The following is a 19,871-nucleotide window of genomic DNA, read 5'->3' as shown; positions in this document are numbered from 1 at the left end:
TCTCGTGTCTCTTCTCCTAGTTCTCTATTTTGTCTTCTTCATCATGTAGATTGCCGATGCAGACATAATGTAAAAAAAATAAAAAATTATTTGTTTGTTTGTAGTGCACAATGGGATCTTCCGGTGATGATCATACCTTTGACTCCTCGGAGAAATTTTTTGAAGTTGACAAACCCAGGTTTTCTTCACATGAGGAGATATTAAACCAAATCAAACCTTTGTTCCATGCATCCGGATGGATTATACAAGGCATGTCTCTCACCCATCTAGCATCGTGCGGGTCCGTGCTCATGCTTTCATGGACTTGATGGACATGAAGGATAAATTGAGACATGATGAAGCGTCCCAGTAAGTCAGGAAATCTTAAAGTGATGAAGCTTCTCCACATCCCAATGTCAGGGCTAATTGATTTACTTCTCAATTGAAACAGCGAAGGACTGAGCCCAAGAAACTTCTGGGCGAGGGCCAGTTTGATTACCCCGTCCATAATGGCATCATAATCCTTGATTCTGACGTGGACGAACTGGAGCATCCTCAAGGGGTTGTTGGAAAAGTTCCTGAGAAAGATGTTGACGCGGTTTACGAGATTGAGACAACTTCTGGAGTGGACGCCGAAGCTGCTGCTGGGGGAGTTGAAGCGCGCTGAGGATGTTGTCAAGGCAGATGGTGAGGGGGCGGAAGCATATGTTGGAGCCGCCGTCGAAACATATCCTGGACGGGATGCTGAGGCTGCTACTGAAACGAATTCTAGATGGTAAGTTGAAGGTGCTCCTGAAACAGATTCTGGATGGAATATTGAAGATGCTGCTGAAACGGATTCTGGATGGAATATTGAAGCTGCTGCTGAAACGGCTTCTAGATGGGATGTTGAAGTTGCTGCTGAAACGGCTTCGGGATGGAATGTTTGCTGTCGGAGAGGGTGCTGGGGAAAGTGCTTGAAAAATCTCTGATGTAGGCGTCATTAACAACTGGTTTTCCATTTTGTGATTTCCTTCCGCAGAGAAAAAAATCTTTTCGTAGATCGTAGATGTTTTTGATACTTCAGTTTTTTCTTTTTGTTCGTGCGACTGAATCCATGTTTCACCAAGTAATATTCTTTCATTTATGTTGCATTGATAATTTCACATCTTTGATTGAATGAATAAAATCTCCCGGAAGAGACCTAAAACCCCTTTTGCGAAAAACAAGTTCTTCCACCCTTCCAAAGCGATTCAGCGGATGGGAAGCCAAATCACATAAATGACACAACAATAATGATAGTAGGCGTGTCACATTCTCTTCGTTTATCCACTTCCATGGGAACGCCTCGCATGCCGTTGGCAACAGTAACTCAAAACAGGGAAAAACAATAGCAATGATTAAGGATTTTGACCAACCTTTTATTGGATTTTCCCTAGAAAATTACACAGGACGTCTATGACATGCCGCCTGGGTATGTATAAGTGTGAGCTGTCACAAGCTAGGAAGCACATCGTGAGAAGTAGAGAATCCTCTTCGGGCAAAAGTTGAAGCCAGATGTTCTTGAAGAAAGGCGTCTGTGCCTCCACTCGATGATCTTCTTCCTTGCACATTCCCTTATTCAGACGTGTAGTGCCTGAAGGAACATTTTCCGCGCCGCAGAGTGGTAGCAATAAAGAAGGAGGACATATTCCAGGTACGTATCTCCGTGTTTCTTCTTTCTGTTTGCTCTTTTGTTGTTGACTGAGAAGTTCCCAGTCACTCCTTGTCGTGTGATAACTGGTGACTGAGCCGTTTGGTGACTGAGTCATTGATCCCCGAGCGGATCGTTTGCTTTCACCATCTTAGAATCTGTGTTGAAGAATGAAATTGGGAGTTAGAAATTGATATCGTAACCGAGAGATTAATCTCCCACTGTGGTTTCCAATTGTTTGAAGGTGAAAACGGTTTCTGCTGATTTCGGTAATTTCGTGTGTTGTGGGTGAGAAACGAGTCTAAACCCTAAACAATGTACTGCAATGGAGTACTTTGATTCGAAAGATAAATCTGTACAAATCCGGCCTAAACCAAGAAATGTCCATTCCACACTTGCTTCAGTCATAAAGTGAAGGAGAAGGGTTGGTCTTAGAGAGGGAAGCGAAGAGAGTGTTGAGACCAGAATAGTTGATTCCGGAAGAGTAGTTATTTGACGACTTATATCAGAAAGTGAGATGCTAGCAGGTTGGAAAGTTAGCAAGTGATTTCTGAGTGTGGTGTATTCTCCTGACCAAAACTTGTGTTAGGTGGAAATAGGTGAGACCTATTTATACAAGTTGCAACGAAACGTACCCTGGTCTCGTAAAAAGTGGAAAACGGTTGAGTAAATGGAAGAAAATGGTTAAGGGTAACGTCTGTAATTGATGTTTCCATAATGAAGGAAACTTTTCACCGTTAATTCTTGTATTTAATAACCGCCTCACCCTTACGACACTTTCCTGTAACAGGCGTAGTGTACGCCGCACGCTGTAAACCGCCAGACCAATACCCTGATGAGCATCCCCCAGTTTATGACATGTTTTGATGTCTCGAGTGTTTTCGTGGAAAACGTGTAGCATGTTGCTACGTTTGGCGTGGCCAAAGGATTTGGCGTTTGTAGCCAAGTTGGTGCCGTGACCAAAGAATAGGCATCATAGCCAGGTTGGTGTCGTGACCAGAGAGTTAGCATCGCAGCCAAGTTGGTGCCGTGACCAAGAGTTAGCATCGCATCCAAGACATTGCCACGAATCTTTTGGTGGCAGGTTTGTACAAATGAGATATGCATCTCAGGATGAAGGGTAGCCGTAGATTGTTGCAACCCTTCGTTTGGCAACCAACGGCATAGTTGCAGCGCTTGCATGCTATTGGCACGACCAAATTAGGTTTTGGCGTCGTGGCCAAGAGATTGTCATAAATTGTTTGGTGGCAAGTTTGTATGGATGAGATTCATATCTCAGGAGGAAGGGTGGTCGTTGATTGGTGAAACCCTTCGCTTGCATCCATTGGCATGGTTTAGGTGCGGCGGAGCTAGGATTTTGGCGTTGTTTAGGCGTGTCCAAAACTAGGGTTTTGGCATAGTTTAGGTGCGGCCAAAATTAGTGCTTGGCATTAGGCCAAAAGTGGCCATGCGTTTGATGGCAAGCTTGTACGGCTGAGATTTACATCTCAGGAGGAAGGGCGGCCGTTGATTGTTGCTACCCTTCGCTTGGAAGCCAACGCCATGGTGGTAGGGCCGCATGGCTTTGGCATGTTTTAGGCGCGGCCAAAATTAGGGTTTTGGCATAAACCGTGATGTTTGGCCTTGGGCCGGAAGTTTCCATGCGTTAGGTGGCGAACTTGTATGTCTGAGATCTGCATCTCAGATAGAAAGGTAGCTGCATCCATTCGTTTGGAAGCCAACAACATGGTGGTAGGGTCACATGGCTTTGGCATGTTTTAGGCGCGGCCAAAACTAGGGTTTTGGCATAAACCGTGATGTTTGTCTTTGGGACGGAAGTTTCCATGCGTTAGGTGGCGAACTTGTACGGCTGAGATCTGCATCTCAGATGGAAGGGTATGATAGACACATTTTTGTGTCCGATTTGTCTCGATTCTATATATTGTTAGGGCTCATTTTTGTACTTATTATGGTGTTTTTTTTTATTTGTAGGTATTTTTGGCCAATAAACATTTTTAGAAAAAATTGGCTCGAAAAGTTGTCGGAAAGCACCCGGAGGACATTTGCTATTCGGACTCTCACTTTGGATAAGGGGTAACCTAATTACTAAGGGGCATCCCATTTCCAGGAAGTTGCTAATCGCATCCCTACCCTGGATAAGGGGCAACCATCTTCAACATTTCAAAAACCAGGTTTTGGCGGGAAAATAGGTGCAGTGAACTTTCCCAAATTATGGAAAGTCACGTGTGTGACCTGTTTTAGGGAATTTTAGAAAGATTAAATTGCTGTAAACTTTCCCAAAGGTTTGTATCTATCTAAGGAAGAGTTTAGAATAAAAAGGAAAGCTCAGAAACGCGTAGAAATTCTAAAACAAGAAATTTCCGCAACTTGGCCGTGAAGAGAAGGAAAGAGATTTTGGAAGATTTGGGAGAGACTTAATCGGTATTTTTGATATAAATAGATGTCTTGGGTCATATAGAAGAGGTGTCGAGAGTTTTGGAACCTAAGGAGAGCCAGAGAATAAGAAATCAGAGCTTTACCAAACTCTGTTTCTGCTGCTGCTAAAGAGGAAGAACGCAAAGAACATTGACGCACAGGAAACAGTCGCAGAACAGTGTCGTTGTTTAACAGCTGGAGAACATTAAGCTGTGCAGGACAGTCGTATTCTAGGGTCTTAAAATCAGCGACAAAGCAACAATATTTACAACAGCTTTCTGTAACAGTTCCATTGTAACAGCTGTTTTGCAACACCAATACACTGTTGCAAACAGTCTGTGTTATTACTTTTCACTCTTTTAATCATCTTTTGAGCAACAAACACATATTTTGAGATCATGATTAATATGAGGAGCTAAAACCCATTGCTGAGGCGATAGAGGAAGCTATTTTTCCAACAAAAAGTGGTATGTTCTATTTTATCTTTTTATTTGCAATAATTATATGATTATTTGCCTTGAACTATTATTGAATATGATTTTTATTTGAGTGATTGTGATCTATTTTGATGGAGTATGCTTAGTTTTAAGACTTTTGATGCTTCATAGTTGGTATTTACAATTACTACTTTTGAAAATCTACTTGTTGCAATATTTTAGAATCAAATTAAACGAGAAGATTGCATAAATATAAGTATTGGTTTAATCACTTTAAACTTGGAAAATAGTGGAATCTTAGCGCCAGTGTTTCTTTTAATATTTATATCATCTTTGATTGAGTTTGCTAAAATTTTTAGTGAGTTTTTTATTTTAATATTAGAATTTAAGTCTAATTAATATCCTCCACAAGTCTGAGAATCGAACCACTTTTACCACTATCTACAAATCACATCAATTTTTGGCGCCGCCGACGAGCACTTGTTTTTAGGATTTTAGATTTATTTATTTAATTTTTTATTATTTTTGTCCCTTTTTATGTTTTTGGGTATTTATCTTGTTTCTACAGGTTCTGGATCATAAAGAAAATTGAGCCAAGGAGTTTGGTAATTTCATAAAGACTTGGAGCTAAAGATTAAAACAAAAAGAACAGAAAAGAAGACAATTTTATTTTAGGGTTTGTTTGTTTTATTTAAAAAAAAACAAAAAACAAAACTGTATTAGGGTTTATTATTTTTGTAATTTTTCTTTATTTTTTTGGACTTTTGGACTTTGGGACATTATTTTTTTATTACCCTACGGAAGGGTACTTTAAATATAAACTGTTTTCGGAGAAGGAGGACAATTACGATTTTTTTCTGCACCTTGGGTTCGTACACTAGACATCGGAGTCAGTGGCCCGAGTCGAGTACAACCGATTCATCCCCCGTCTTGGAACGGGAGGTAAGATTCTAAACACTCGCGAATCCCCTGTCAGCGAGTTACTGGACTCATTCGTATGCATATATGTTGAGGACTGAATAAGGACATTTATTTTTCTAGTAAAGGGTAAGGCCTGGACATACAAGATAAGAGTTCGGATTTCATCATCGTTCTCTTCTTGCCCGCTTTAGGAACACGTAACCTACGCGAACCTAAGCCTAAGACTAGAACGAGACCGATAGGGTAACAAGCTTAACAGGAAAGTCATTCGAAAAATATTGGTTACTCTTTAAAGCATACTTCGAAGTTCTTGACGGTTTCTGTAAGTTGAATGCGTGACTACGCCGCCTTGTAATACCGGTGAGGCTTTGGGTATCAAAGCTCCACCGAGATTCCCTCGCCTCTATTCAACTTACGTTAACTCGGATTGATTCCAGAGGGGTTTGCTTAAATTGTAACGAATTCCCGTTCGAAGGATTAGAAGCTGGTCTAGAAACAATCTAAGTGGAGCCATCATGCTTTTTGTTTGCTATAAATCAATAGGTTTGATTTGGTTGAGTCGGCCTTGATCTGTGTTTTCTTACCCTTCCAATTTAGAAAATTCTATTGTATGCCTGAACGTAAAAGAGACGCACTAGGTATATTTGTTAAAGAGAAACTTAGTAGTTCGAAGCGTCTCGATTACCTTAATCTAGAAATTCAGACTTTTGAAGAGTCTGTTTTTGAACGTCCTTTGACTGAGGAGAGAATCCTTGTTGCTCCGATAGCGCCAGAAATGACAACTTTGAAAGCTTTGTTGAATCTAACTAGGACTACCCGTCCTTCGTGTATTAAGTTAGCTGAAACAGAGGCACCCTATGAATTGAAACCTGGGACCTTACAAATGCTCCCAACCTTTTTAGGGAAAGAAAATTAAAACCCTTATTACCATGTTAGGGATTTTGAGGAAATTTGTAGTACTCTAAGAATTAGAGGATTAGATGATGATGCTTTGAAACTTAGGTTATTCCCATTTTCCCTGAAAGATAAGGCCAAGTCGTGGCTGTATAGTTTGGACTCCGAGTCAATTGAGACATATGAACAACTTACATCTGCCTTTTTCAATAAGTTTTTCCCTAGGCACAAAACATCGTCTATTAGGACGCAAATATGCACATTTTCACAACAAGAGGGAGAATCTTTATATAGGTATTTGAAAAGGTTCAATGATTTATTATCCCAGTGTCCTCATCATGGTTTAGAAAAGGTTAGGCTAGTCCATATCCTTTATGAGGGTTTAGATTATTCCACAACGACCATGGTTGAGTCTCTATGCACTGGTGGATTTGAAAACCAAACTGTTGATGCGGCGATGGAATTTTTTAATGAAATCGCCGAAAAAACCCAGCAATGGGAAAATAGTAGGGCACCCCAGAAAACAATTCTTTTAAGTAGAGGAAACATTAATAGGGTAGAAGGAGGCTATGAATCAGATGCCAAAATTGCTGCTATAGCAAAAAGGTTAGAAGCCTTAGAAGTGGGCCAGACTAGTGGTAGAGTGAATCCTTTTTGGGAAGGCCAGAATATTGAAGAGCAGGCCAATGCTCTTTATAATAACACTAGATTTGATAACCGTCAAAAGATTGACCCATATTCAGAAACCTATAATCCTGGTTGGAGAAACCATCCGAACCTTTCGTGGTCTAAGGGCCAAAGTCAAGGTCAGTTTAGTAATTCTAATGCTCCCCCAGGTTTTGGCTATACTAAGAATCCTTCAGGACTAGCTCAGTTTCAGAATCAGTCAGATAAGAAAATCCTAAGTTTAGAGGAATCTCTCGCCTTGTTAACTCAGCAAACTGCAAAATTCCAGTTATCCGTAGAACAAGTCTACAAGCTAGTAACAGGATAGGACAAGAAAATAGTCAGGCTATTTCCGAGTTAAAAACCCAGGTTGGTCTGATAAGTGATTCTTTGAGAGAAAAAGGTAAGTTTCCTAGTCAAACACAACCCAACCCTAGAGGAGTTCATGAATTAGGTGCAAAACCATCGAATCAATTGAATGTTAGAACCCTTAGAAGTGGTAGAGTTGTAGACAATAAGGTAACCATGCCCGATAGTGAACATACTGTAGTTCACCCCTCAGGATCTCACCTCTCAGGACCAGTAGCTGAAGAGACTGATAAAGTTTCTGATGATGTGAATTCGGTTCCTGAAAGGTCTGATTTTAGGCCTAGAGCCCCATTTCCTCAGCTATTAGTACCAACAAAGAAGGAATCGAACTTTAATGACATAGTGGAGGTTTTTAAGCAAGTTACCATAAACCTTCCCTTATTAGATGCAATTAGGCAAATTCCTGCTTATGCCAAGTTCCTTAAGGATATGTGTACGCGAAAGCGAAAACTTAGCGTCCATAAGAAAGCCTTTTTAGCTAGTCACGTAAGTTCAATCATTCAGAACACCACAACTCCAAAGTACAAAGACCCAGGTTCTCCTACCATTGCTTGCACAATAGGTAACTTCCGGGTAGAAAAAGCTTTACTTGACTTAGGAGCCAGTGTGAACTTACTGCCATTCCATGTATACTTACAGCTAGGACTTGGTGAAATGAAACCTACTCAGATGACACTGCAGTTAGCTGATAGGTCTGTTAAAATCCCTCGAGGTGTTATCGAGGATGTTCTTATTGAGGTCGACAAGTTTATTTATCCAGTGGATTTCGTGGTCCTAGATACCCAACCTGTCCCTGACCCAGAGAACCAGATACCTGTGATTTTAGGTCGCCCATTTTTAGCTACGTCTAATGCGATCATTAACTGTCGAAATGGTGTGATGAGTTTATCTTTTGGTAATATGACTATGGAGATGAACATTTTTAATGTCAGTAAGCAACCTCATGAGCTAGATGACACATGTGTTGAGGAGGTGAACATGATAGAAGCCTTAGTTCAGGAGTCATTACCAAACATCTTGTCTGAAGACCCATTAGAAAGTTGTCTATCCCATTTTGGTTTAGATTTTGACGACGATAGCACTATTGAACAGGTGAATGCTCTATTAGATTCTACCCCTGTGTTAGACACTGATAGATGGAAAGCTAGGTTCGAACCGTTACCAGTTTCTGAGACTACCCTAATTCCTTCTTTAGAAGAGCCCCCAAAGTTGGACCTTAAACCACTACCCGATACTCTAAAGTATGTGTTTTTAGGCCCATCTGAGACTTTACCTGTGATTGTAGCTTCCAATTTGGATAGTGATCAGGAAAGTAGGCTAGTAAATGTACTTCAAGACAATAAGGAAGCTTTAGGGTGGACTATAGCAGACATTAAGGGTATAAGTCCTACTGTGTGTATGCATCAGATTCATTTAGAGGAAGACTCCAAACCTTCTAGGGAGATGCAACGTCGACTGAACCCTAACATGAAAGAGGTAGTTCGAAAAGAGGTGCTTAAGTTGTTAGATGCGGGTATTATTTACCCAATTTCAGACAGTAAGTGGGTCAGCCCTGTTCAGGTTGTCCCCAAGAAATCAGGTATCACTGTAGTCCAGAATGATAATAATGAATTAATCCCAACCCGAGTGACCACGGGATGGCGTGTGTGTATTGACTATAGGAAATTGAACAAGGTCACAAGGAAGGATCACTTTCCCCTTCCTTTTCGACCAAATGCTAGAGCGATTAGCTGGACATAGTCACTATTGCTTCTTAGATGGCTACTCCGGTTATAATCAGATCGTTATTGCCCCAGAAGACCAAGAGAAAACCACTTTTACCTGTCCCTTTGGTACCTTTGCGTATAGACGCATGCCTTTCGGGCTATGTAATGCCCCTGCAACTTTTCAGCGTTGTATGATGAGCATATTTTCTGATATGGTAGAACGGTTCTTAGAGGTCTTTATGGATGATTTTTCAGTGTTTGGTTCATCTTTCGATGAGTGCTTGCATCATTTGACATTAGTGTTGACTAGGTGTAAGGAAAAAAATTTAGTGCTTAATTGGGAAAAATGCCATTTCATGGTTAAATCAGGAATTGTATTAGGGCACATCGTCTCTTCAAAGGGTATAGAGGTAGACAAAGCCAAAGTTGACCTTATTAAGACTTTACAGGTCCCAAAAACCGTAAAAGATATTAGGTCATTCCTAGGGCATGCAGGTTTTTACCGTCGATTCATTAAGGATTTTAGCTTGATTTCTAGACCTCTTTGCAATTTGCTTGCAAAAGATGTTAAGTTTGTCTTTGATGATGCTTGTTTAGAGGCTTTTGAGAAGCTTAAAACTTTACTCACTACTGCCCCGATAGTCCAGGCACCTAACTGGAACCTACCCTTTGAGATTATGTGTGATTCTTCAGATTATGCTATAGGTCGTTTTAGGACAACGAGAAAACAAATTACTTCATGTGATTTATTATGCTAGCAAAACTCTGAATGATGCCCAAATGAACTACACAACTACCGAGAAGGAACTTTTAGCCATCGTGTTTGCCTTGGATAAGTTTAGGTCCTACCTATTAGGTTCTAAGATCATAATCTATACAGATCATGCTGCTTTGAAATACCTTTTATCTAAGAAGGATACCAAACCTAGATTGATTAGATGGATCCTATTGTTACAGGAATTTTCCCCAGACATTAGAGACAAAAAGGGTGCAGAAAATGTAGTAGCAGACACTTGTCTAGGCTAGTTGTTAGTTCCCCTAGTGATTCCCTTCCTATAAGGGATAGCTTTCCTGATGAACAATTGTTCTCTGTTTCCCAATCACCTTGGTATGCAAATATAGTGAATTATCTTGTTACTGGTCGAACCCCAACATTGGGGTAAGCAAGATCGTTCTAGGTTTTTAGCCGAGGTTAAGCATTTCTTTTGGGACGATCCTTATCTGTTTAAGTATTGTCCGGACCAGATTATTAGGAGATGTGTATCTGAGAGTGACCAGTCTAGTATTATCTCCTTTTGTCATGAACATGCATGTGGGGGTCATTTTAGTGCTAAGAAGACTGCTGCTAAGATTTTGCAGTGTGGATTTTACTGGCCTTCGTTGTTTAAAGATTCCCATAGTCATTGTGTTTCTTGTGAGCGTTGCCAGAAGTTAGGAACCATTTCCCGTAGAAATATGATGCCTTTGAACCCTATTTTAGTGATTGAGGTCTTTGATGTGTGGGGCATTGATTTTATGGGTCCATTTCCTATTTCGTTTGGTTATCTTTACATACTTGTCGTTAGACTATGTGTCTAAGTGGGTTGAGGCGGTTCCGTGTAAACGAATGACCACAGGGTCGTAGTCCAGTTTTTGAAAGAGAATATACTTACACGTTTTGGTACGCCGCGAGCTATAATTAGTGATGGAGGTTCACACTTTTGTAATAGACCGTTTGCTCTTTTAATGAAACAATACGGTATTACCCATAAAGTAGCAACCCCATATCACCCTCAGACTAGTGGTCAGGTAGAGGTTTCCAATAGGGAAATTAAACGTATTCTAGAGAAAACAGTTAATCCAAATAGGAAAGACTGGTCGTCGAGGCTTACTGATGCCTTATGGGCTTACCGTACTGCGTTTAAGACACCCATTGGAATGTCACCTTATCGTTTAGTGTTTGGCAAGGCATGTCACCTGCCTGTTGAGTTAGAGCATCGAGCCTATTGGGCTATTAAGAACTTAAACTTTTCACTTGACAAGGCAGGAGCTCAAAGAAAGCTCCAGCTCAATGAGTTGGACGAGATTCGTAGAGATGCATACGATAGTGCTAAGGAGTATAAGAACAAAATGAAACTTGTGCATGATAGGAATATTTTACGAAAGTCATTTTCTCCAGGTCAAAAAGTTCTTCTGTATGACACTCGTTTGCATCTATTCCCCGGGAAGTTGCGCTCTCGGTGGACCGGTCCTTTTGTGGTCCGTACTGTTTTTCCTCATGGCGCTGTTGAGATTGAGACACCAGATGGTAGTAGTTCTTCGAAGGTTAACGGTCAGCGATTGAAGCCCTTTTTAGAGCCTTTTCCTACAGGTGATGTTGAGGAGGTCCCTCTGGAGGACCCTGTTTACCTTGATTGACCATCGAGGCGATTTTGTATGTTGTATAATATTTTTGTAGGTTTTTGGTTACACTTCACCCAGGTACTATCTTTCCGACTTCTCTCTTTACTATTTCCTCATGTTACTTATATTTTTGGTACTGTTCTTTGATTAGAAACATTGAGGACAATGTTAGATTTAAGTTTGGGGGTGGGGTAGAACTTTTTGTTACCTTTTCGTTGCAATAAATAAACTCCAGAGCCTAGAAATTTATCCCTATTAAGGATGGCACTAACCAATCTAAGTGGATGGAAGCATTTTGGTTGTAGGAGTTGAGGAACCAATCTGACTAGATGGCAACATCTAAAGAGTCTATTCATAAAAGCACAGAGCTCAGGTGTTAGAAATAACATGATAGTTTCACCATATCTCGTTGAGTCCTTTTCACTTCTGTTTTTTTTTGTTTTGTTTTTAAACTATGTTTCTCTAAGTGATTAGGTGGGGCTCACGATTCAAGTTGTTACCAATGCTAGGGTGAATTAGAGTGATTGAGATACAAAAAAAAAAAAAAAAAAAGAAAAAAGAAAAAGAGACCAGACCATCAGACCAACTGGAATAAATTCAATAAAGTCGACCACTGGAACCCTTGTATATGCCAGTTGTGTTGACCTAGAGTTAGGATTATCGACCACTGGTACCCTTGTATATGTCGGTGTGTTGATATTAGTCAGACCAGTATCTCAGTCCATTAGGATTGGTTCATTTTGGCGGAGACCTTCAGACAGATATGAGAAACACCGTTCACCTAGTAAACATCAAAACCATCTATGTTTTTCTATATCCATCTTCTTGATCTATCCATGTGATTAGTTTTGACTCCGGATATTAATGTCCATAGTGTGACTATCTGTGTAGAGCTCTATCACTTCATATGAATTTTAGTATTCTTGAGTGCAAACTCGTGTACAACAATTGGAATTTCGCATCAAGGTACTTCCTACTGTAGTCAATAAGTATGCCAACCAAGGAGATTCTTTAGTGCCTTCCAAGGTTCTGTGTAGATAGCTAGGGTCTGGAGTATTCGTGTTAGCCTACCATCGAGCCTCATGAGAAACCAGCCAAGGGAGCCGAAGTGGATAGGGGAGCTGATTATGTCGCAAGGGGGGAAAGCTAACTCTACCTTCCATGTCAAATTATGCAATATTGCGTCATCAGGGACTTGAACCGGGGACATCCTGGAGCGCATCAAACCTTTGAGGAACAGGGATGACCAGCTGAGCTAGCTACCCGTTATTTTTTATAATTTTTTTTTTATTTACAACACACTAGGTTTGGCTAACAAGTTATCAGCCAAACCTAGGTGTTCTGAAAAAGTATATAGGTTCGGCTAACAAGTTATCAGCGGAACGTCACTCTGTAACTTTCGAACTTAGGTTCCGCTGATGCGAGCAAAAAATAGGACAGTCGAACTTAGTGTTGTTCTTTATAAAACAAAGTTCGGCTATCATTTTCGTGTTTAATTATCAGCCGAACTGTTCATCGACACCTTCAGAATGGAATAAAAAAAAAAGAGAGCAGTTCGACTGATAATTCGTTTCAATTATCAATCGAACTTAATTCTGTAATTACGATCAAAAACAAAAAGATAAGTCAGGGGTTTGTGAGAAATACTTTGTATTATGCATTTGGGTGGGTATAGAGAAGAGAGAAGGAAAGAAAATAAAATGAAAGATTAAAAAAATGAAAAAACTAATAAAATAAGTTTTTTTTTAAAGTAAAGTAAATATAATATTAAATAAATTGATAAATTAGTCGAGGGTAACTAAGTAATTAGGTACCCTAGAATACCCCTTAGAGCAAATGCTATGGTAGTGTGACTCTTTCATTTGAAGGAGTGAACTACCAATTTGCTCTAATTAGAAGCTGCCATGGGTAGCTTTTACCCCGCTTCCACCCCCAACACGTTCATGCGAACGAGTGGTCGGTAGTCTACACTAGACGGGGGACTGTCCTCCGTTTGAAAAAAAAAAAGCTATACGGGGGACAGTCCCCCGTATAGTTAAAAAAAGAGAGGGTTGGACGGGGATAGTCCCCCGTCTACATTGCTTTTCACTATCTCGCCGGGGACTGTCCCCAGTGAATGCTTGAAAATCAGTTCTTTAAAATAAATTTTTCCCTCCAACCATTATTTTATTAGTAAATTTTGAAAAAAAATCTTAAACGGGAGATGCTTACCCGTGTAGTGTCCTCTTTCAATTTTGGCCATAAAAGCTTCACCCTTTCTATTGGACGAGTACTCTTTCATATGAAAGAGATCGTCTTCATTTGGGGATTACCCGTAGGATTCGCTCTTAACCCCACATTAGTTTAGTCTTTTTATATCCCTAAAATTTTCTTGTATGCCCTAAAACATTCACAATTTATCTGGGAAGCTATAAAATGAAGAATGACAAAGCAAGGTTCTTGCCGACCAAATTAGTAAAGCTCAAGGACCATATACACAACCAAGAGGTTTTTGAAGGTGGTTTAAACATTAGGTCTTAGAGCAACCACGGTCATAGACAGGACTAAATATTAAAAATCATACCAAATGCTAATTTTTTTTTGACATTTTTGGAGTTGAAGCGCCGTAGGTGAAGACTAAATTTTAGTCTGGCGGACATATAGTCTGCATCTAATAATGAGCGGAGTCACTCTATGTCAACGTCTGGAGATCAGGCGTAGAATATTTAAGATCCGTCTCATTTTCTTTGGACGGACATTATACTAGCGTCTACATTCAGACAGACATTATACTAGCGCATACAATGATGGGCATTGATTAAACTCACGCCTGATTCCAAGCGCATGCTAAACCCACGTCTACTCTCAAGCGCTAGCTATACTCACGCCCCACCAATTTTGATTATAGTCCGTGTGGGTGATCAAATTTAGTCCCAAACCCTACAAAAATGGACTATATTTGGGTTTAGTCTCACCCACTGTGTTTCAATTCACGACCAAATTTGATTATAGTCCACAAATTTGGTCGTGGCTGTGGATGCTCTTAATAGGGTCAGATTTGTGATCTGAAATTTTTTAAGACGGGACAGACAGTATAAAAGACTAGAGACAAATTTGTCAATCCCCCCCATAACTCAAGGGACTATCTTTTGAATACAAACTTCAAGCTAACATAATAAGCATTAAAATTTACATTTGTGATTTTCTCTAGCCTTGCTTACAATTTCCATTACGTTTACTGTTTCTCTTCTTATAACCACTTCAACTTTTTTCTAAAGCGCATTTTTTCCTCGGGGAACACCAACATTTCTGATTTCTTCTTCTCCACTGCCTTCTGCTTCTTTTTAATCTGTCAAAAATACATAATATCCATCAAATCAGACCAAGAGTTGACAACTTCATAATCCTGAAAGCTAAACCGAACAGGGCAAACACAATTTCTTTACCTTATACTCTTTAAGCAACTGCCTACTAGATCTAGGTTCCCCTTCAGGAAAGACCACAACACGTCGTTGTCCAAGGGTCTGCCGCCTTCGAGTAGGATCATCCTTGGTTTCGGGACAAATATAAGTCAGATACAGCAGAATGAAATTAGTAAGTCATACCCTAAGTGCAGATTAGAAGATAACCTTGTCCAGTGAATCCCTGAACTGGGATGCCGTGTATGGGTTGAAAGAGCGAGGAACCTGAACTGGTTTCCATACAACCATGAAAAATTCATCACTCATACGAATTTCGCGATGAAATGCGCATCTAGCAATCCCTTCACTAGGTTTATCTCCCTTCCTCATTAGTTTATAAACAAGCTTTTTTCTTGCAGCCTGCCCCAAAACAAAACGGTAAGTAACAAACAAAAAGAAGCTTCACGGGAATGTAGGAGCTCCTGATACAACAATAGAATTCAACGCAAGCATGTATACAATCTGGGTATTCACTAGGAGGAACAGTTATAGCCGACTCTATAGCACATTAGTCAATGCACTGGATAGCCATGTACCACATAGAAATGACCTGATGTTTGACGATTTGAAAGAACGACCACACTAACTAACTTTATTTACTAAAAAACTACAATATCAGAGAAGTAAACGGATCTCAACTTATTAAACAATTTAGATACTTGATAGGGAATAAAGCATGCGAGCACAAATATAGAATAGAGGAAATCATTTTCATGTAAGGCATACGAACCTCAATAACCTTGCCACGAATACCACTAGCAGTCCAAATTACTACATCTTTATGCCTAGCAACGTCAAGATCTGATGTAAACATGTCCTGGATAAGAGCAGTATTTCCAATTATCTTGTAAGGAGTTCCCTTCTGTTTATGTTCCATCACAATTTTTTCAGCTTGGTTGAAACCCAGCAGGAAACCCGTTGCTGTGATCTGAAAAGCTGCCTGGGGTTCAAATGCAAGTCGTTTATTAATAAAGATTCAATAAATAAGTACATGAGCAATAGGTGAACATATCTGCCGGTCACATAGTTAAGAAAAAGTATCTCCATGTCACATAGTTGGTAGCAAACAAATTAAAAGATATCATCTTCAGAAGAAGAAGTAGATAAACAACACAGTTTAACATTAACCAAATATACTACATCAGACCTTATCGCCTGGGACACTCTGTACAGCAACAAGTCCAGTATTTGAGGATGCAAGAGGGCCCCAAAACATCGCAAGACAGTCCCTGTGCTCAGGAGCGTAGTGGAGCATCTCATGAGAACCAGTTCGTCTGGTTTCTTCCACGGCATACACCGGTGTCGTCTGGTAACGTCTCCAACCAATTGAAACAGTGATCGGATCTCTTGTCTTCAATAGTTTTGTGTGCCAACTATGTTGCTTAAGCCTTGCCTGGAAGAACAACACAAAGTACATAACTAGGAAGTTTTGTAGACGTACATATCTCACTCTATAAGTAATGAATGAAATTTCTTTCGAACAGTACAATAAGCAATACAGCATACTTTGACATAGTAATTTAAAGGAAGGAAAGGCTTAACAACCTGCATATATCCAACATTTTCCTCTTCAAGACTGATACCTCCAACCAGAATAGGGTGATAGGGATCAAAATTTTCGACCATCTCAGAAGGAACGTCACAAACTTCCAACCGTAAATAAGTCCCTTTTCGCATACCCTCGAACTCCAAGCAGGTTACCCCATCAAGATTGTTGACGTCTACAAAATTAATCTGTTTCTGAATGTCAACCTCCTCCACCTGCAATATCCAAACGTTTTAGCTTCTACTTTCCTCAAACTGAAATTCGTTGCATTGTGAAGCCAGCTTACCTTGTCAGAATATCCACCACAATTAGCTTGTTGCTCGTGGAACTCGGACCCCCTTCTGGAATCACTCTCCTCGTCTGGTGACCCGGAACCTTTAAGAAAAGGAAAATCAGCAACAAATATTGCTTGAAGTGCAAGCCTTCTAAGCTTCTGCTCTTCAGTTGCTGCGTCAAAAGTTTTCATTGCATCTGGTGAGGAAAGCACACAATTGACTACAAAGAACTATAGAAAGCCATGTTTGGCAAGGATTTGATGCTATTTCAACTCTCAACCATCGTAGTACTACTAGCGTCTTTGAGAAGATAACTTCCAAACATAAAGTTAGAGAGAAAACTGAGTAGAATATCACCTTCTCGAGCACATTTCCCATTTTCTTCAGATAACTGAACAGACTCATTAGGAGCCAGACACTGGTCATCCAAAAGATTCCCAAGATCAGGCATTGGGGCATAAAAGAAGATCTCATTGCCTTTCAATTCATTCATTTTGGCAGCAGATGGTAAAGGGCAAGGGTCTGGTAACCTTGTAATGTCAGCTATAGGGAAATCGCCAACACCAGCTATATGTACCTGGAATAGAACATTGTATACTGTGATGATATGCAAGCAGCACTTGTGATAGAAAGAAGTGAAACTATAAGTCACACGTATGGTGACAGCAGAAAAGTGGGCCAACAAGAATAGAACATTGTATACTGTGTGACAAGCAAAAGGTTGCAATGAATGCAAAACCTCATTATCTGGTAAATGATTGTCCAGGACTCTTAAAGCAACTCCTGATTTTTCCACAGACGTACGTGATTAATACTGAAAATCACTAGGTTCCAACACTTGCAAGAAAATCAAACCTCGCACTGGTGAAACATATTACGTCATATTAGAGAAAATTCATAGTACCTAAACCTAGACACACACACCACAGACATGCACTCACATCGATTTTTCGACTTTTCTTCCACACATTTGCACAAGTTTCGAAATGATAACAAAAATCTACAGACAAGATAAAAAAGAAGTTTCCAAATGAGACACTACCATGCGGAATGCTATTTAGCAGTATGCTATCAGATATGCTTTTATTAACAAAATGGATAACCAAACAAAACAAACACATATTTGACTAGGTGGCTGTCACTCTATAATTCTGGCACGTAATGAGGCAAAAGGCATGTTTACTGTTCAGTGCACCAATAAAATATGGAAACATTTGAGAGAGTCGGAATAACTTAGCTAGACAATGTACCTTAGTTCCTTTCTTAATATCACAACCTCGAAGATAGCCATCCAAAGTTATATTTCTAACGCATTTTTTGTCCATGTGCACTCTTTCTGGTGGAGTAATATCTTCAAAATGATCTACCAGCACATAAGGATGCGTAGCTCGCCATGACAAGGGAGGTAATTTCATATCTGATATAAATCTTGCTAGTTTGTGAATTTGAGATTTCCGGTACCTGATATTCATAAACTGGATAAGAAACCACAATGAACAAGCAGCATTCCTATATTGACCATTTACAATTCTTTTTTTCTTCATTTAGTGAGTCTATTGAGTTTAAAACTGACAAACAAAATGACAAAATGTTATATGGTAGGTGCATGAACTGTATGGCTCTAGATACTTTGCTATGTTCTGAGTGAAAGAAACTTACATCCCACGATGGAGACCAGATAAGTAGAATAGTTCTGCTCCATCACATATTTCAGTCCAGAATTGAAGCCTGAGGCACTGCTTGGTTTCACTCATTTTCATTATATCTTTAAAATCGTCAAGATGTGTGAGAACTCCCATAACCTTAGGAACGCCGTGAACTTGTATAAGGTTAACGAACTCAAATGTTTCCTGAAATCAACAAATGCATTTTGCAGGAGGGGGAAAGGAAAAAAAACCTTAGAAGCTAGTAGTTGAGCAAATGAAAAGACATAAACAAGCTTAGAGTGTCAGGCATGAAAGGAAAGCATGCAGTCTCATAGCATTCAACTTTTGTTTTCTCTATTGGTGAAAACAAAAGGGAAATACAATGACAAGAGAGAGGTGCAATTTCGAAGAAGACGGGTAGGCAAATATAGACATTCTAATCTCCGTAATGATCGTCATCATTTACCCGATAATGAGGTGAAAACGCATAAGTGATGCAGCATGTATCTATCTCGTATATGAATCAAGAACTATAAATGCGTAGAAGGAACCAGTGTCACAAAGAATTCTCTGAACTTTATATAATGATGACTTACCATTTCAAAGCCATAACTTGCATCAATGAGTAATAAGACTACATCGGCATACTTTGAAGCATCAATCATGCCACACACATCATTCGGGCACTCGACAAACTGTAGCCGCCTTTTCTTACCTAACAAAACATTGAATCAAAAGCATAATCAAGACAAATTAATCTTAAAAACGTTTTAAGACAATTACAATCACACAATGACTGCATGCACCTGCTATGATGGTAATGGGTCCTCGGATGTCTTTGATACTTCGCTTTGTATAAAACTTGACTAACGATTTAATCAACAGGGACTTCCCAACCTACAGTATGAAATTCCGGGAATACCGTGAGAAACTAATCGAAAGAAACTAAAAGTGACCTTAATTATGATAAAAATCGAAAGATATAATTACATTGGGAGGTCCTTGAACTAGAATTACGTAAGGAGCTGGTTCTTCTTCCTGATCAATTTGCTGCTCCTTCTGATCACAAGTAGCCTGAAATTGTACGTTTGACCTGTTGGCATCATCGTCATCTCTCTTCCTCTTCTTTAAGGGTTCTTCAGGAACAGATTTACCTTCTCGTTTAGTACTAGAAGAAGACGCCATTCGAATTTCCAAATTTCTAACAAGCGGTGATAGTTAGGGTTTAGGTAGTGTATATTTTTGCTTTTGCTGTAAATACATTCGGTCATGAGTCTTATCTTATGACATAAGAATCCGTTTTATGGTCCGGTATATAGCAGTTTCGGTTTCTACCCGACAAGTGTTGGGATCCAGTCTACGTCCAAGGCAAAACTTCCACAAGCTTTTTGCAGTTGTGCTGCGGTTAAAGGTACTCTTTCAGTAAGATTTTTTGGCCCCTTAAGCTGTGCATAAAAGACACTCTATTCGTTCGGATACTATGTAGTCGTGTTTCTGTCATCTACCATGTCTGTTTTTGTATC

The 19,871-nt window shown here is 39.8% G+C and overlaps 1 protein-coding gene across 2 annotated transcripts; it reads right to left on the bottom strand.

The window, feature by feature from the left end:
• Positions 1 to 14,508: 14,508 nt before the first annotated feature.
• LOC113282982 (ribosome biogenesis protein BMS1 homolog) lies at positions 14,509 to 19,610 on the bottom strand. 2 transcript variants are annotated; one of them, XM_026532086.1, is made up of 13 exons: positions 19,339 to 19,610; positions 19,155 to 19,245; positions 18,945 to 19,063; positions 18,362 to 18,552; positions 17,953 to 18,163; positions 17,060 to 17,279; positions 16,714 to 16,898; positions 16,427 to 16,642; positions 16,029 to 16,274; positions 15,612 to 15,821; positions 15,050 to 15,241; positions 14,867 to 14,968; positions 14,509 to 14,769 (listed from the first exon to the last, which is right to left on the bottom strand). In XM_026532086.1, exons 1-13 carry the CDS (start codon positions 19,531 to 19,533, stop codon positions 14,671 to 14,673), a joined length of 2,277 nt encoding a protein of 758 aa, XP_026387871.1. In that variant the 5' UTR covers positions 19,534 to 19,610; the 3' UTR covers positions 14,509 to 14,670. The 2 variants fall into 2 exon arrangements, with proteins under 2 accessions (XP_026387871.1, XP_026387872.1); XM_026532087.1 differs by having other exon boundaries at positions 16,714 to 16,874.
• Between the last annotated feature and the right edge of the window lie 261 nt (positions 19,611 to 19,871).

This window comes from Papaver somniferum, chromosome 5 (assembly GCF_003573695.1).
Source record: "Papaver somniferum cultivar HN1 chromosome 5, ASM357369v1, whole genome shotgun sequence".
Lineage (NCBI taxonomy): Eukaryota > Viridiplantae > Streptophyta > Magnoliopsida > Ranunculales > Papaveraceae > Papaver > Papaver somniferum.
The sequence above is the reverse complement of the archived record's forward strand: the minus strand, read 5'-3'. Positions and strand labels throughout refer to the sequence as shown.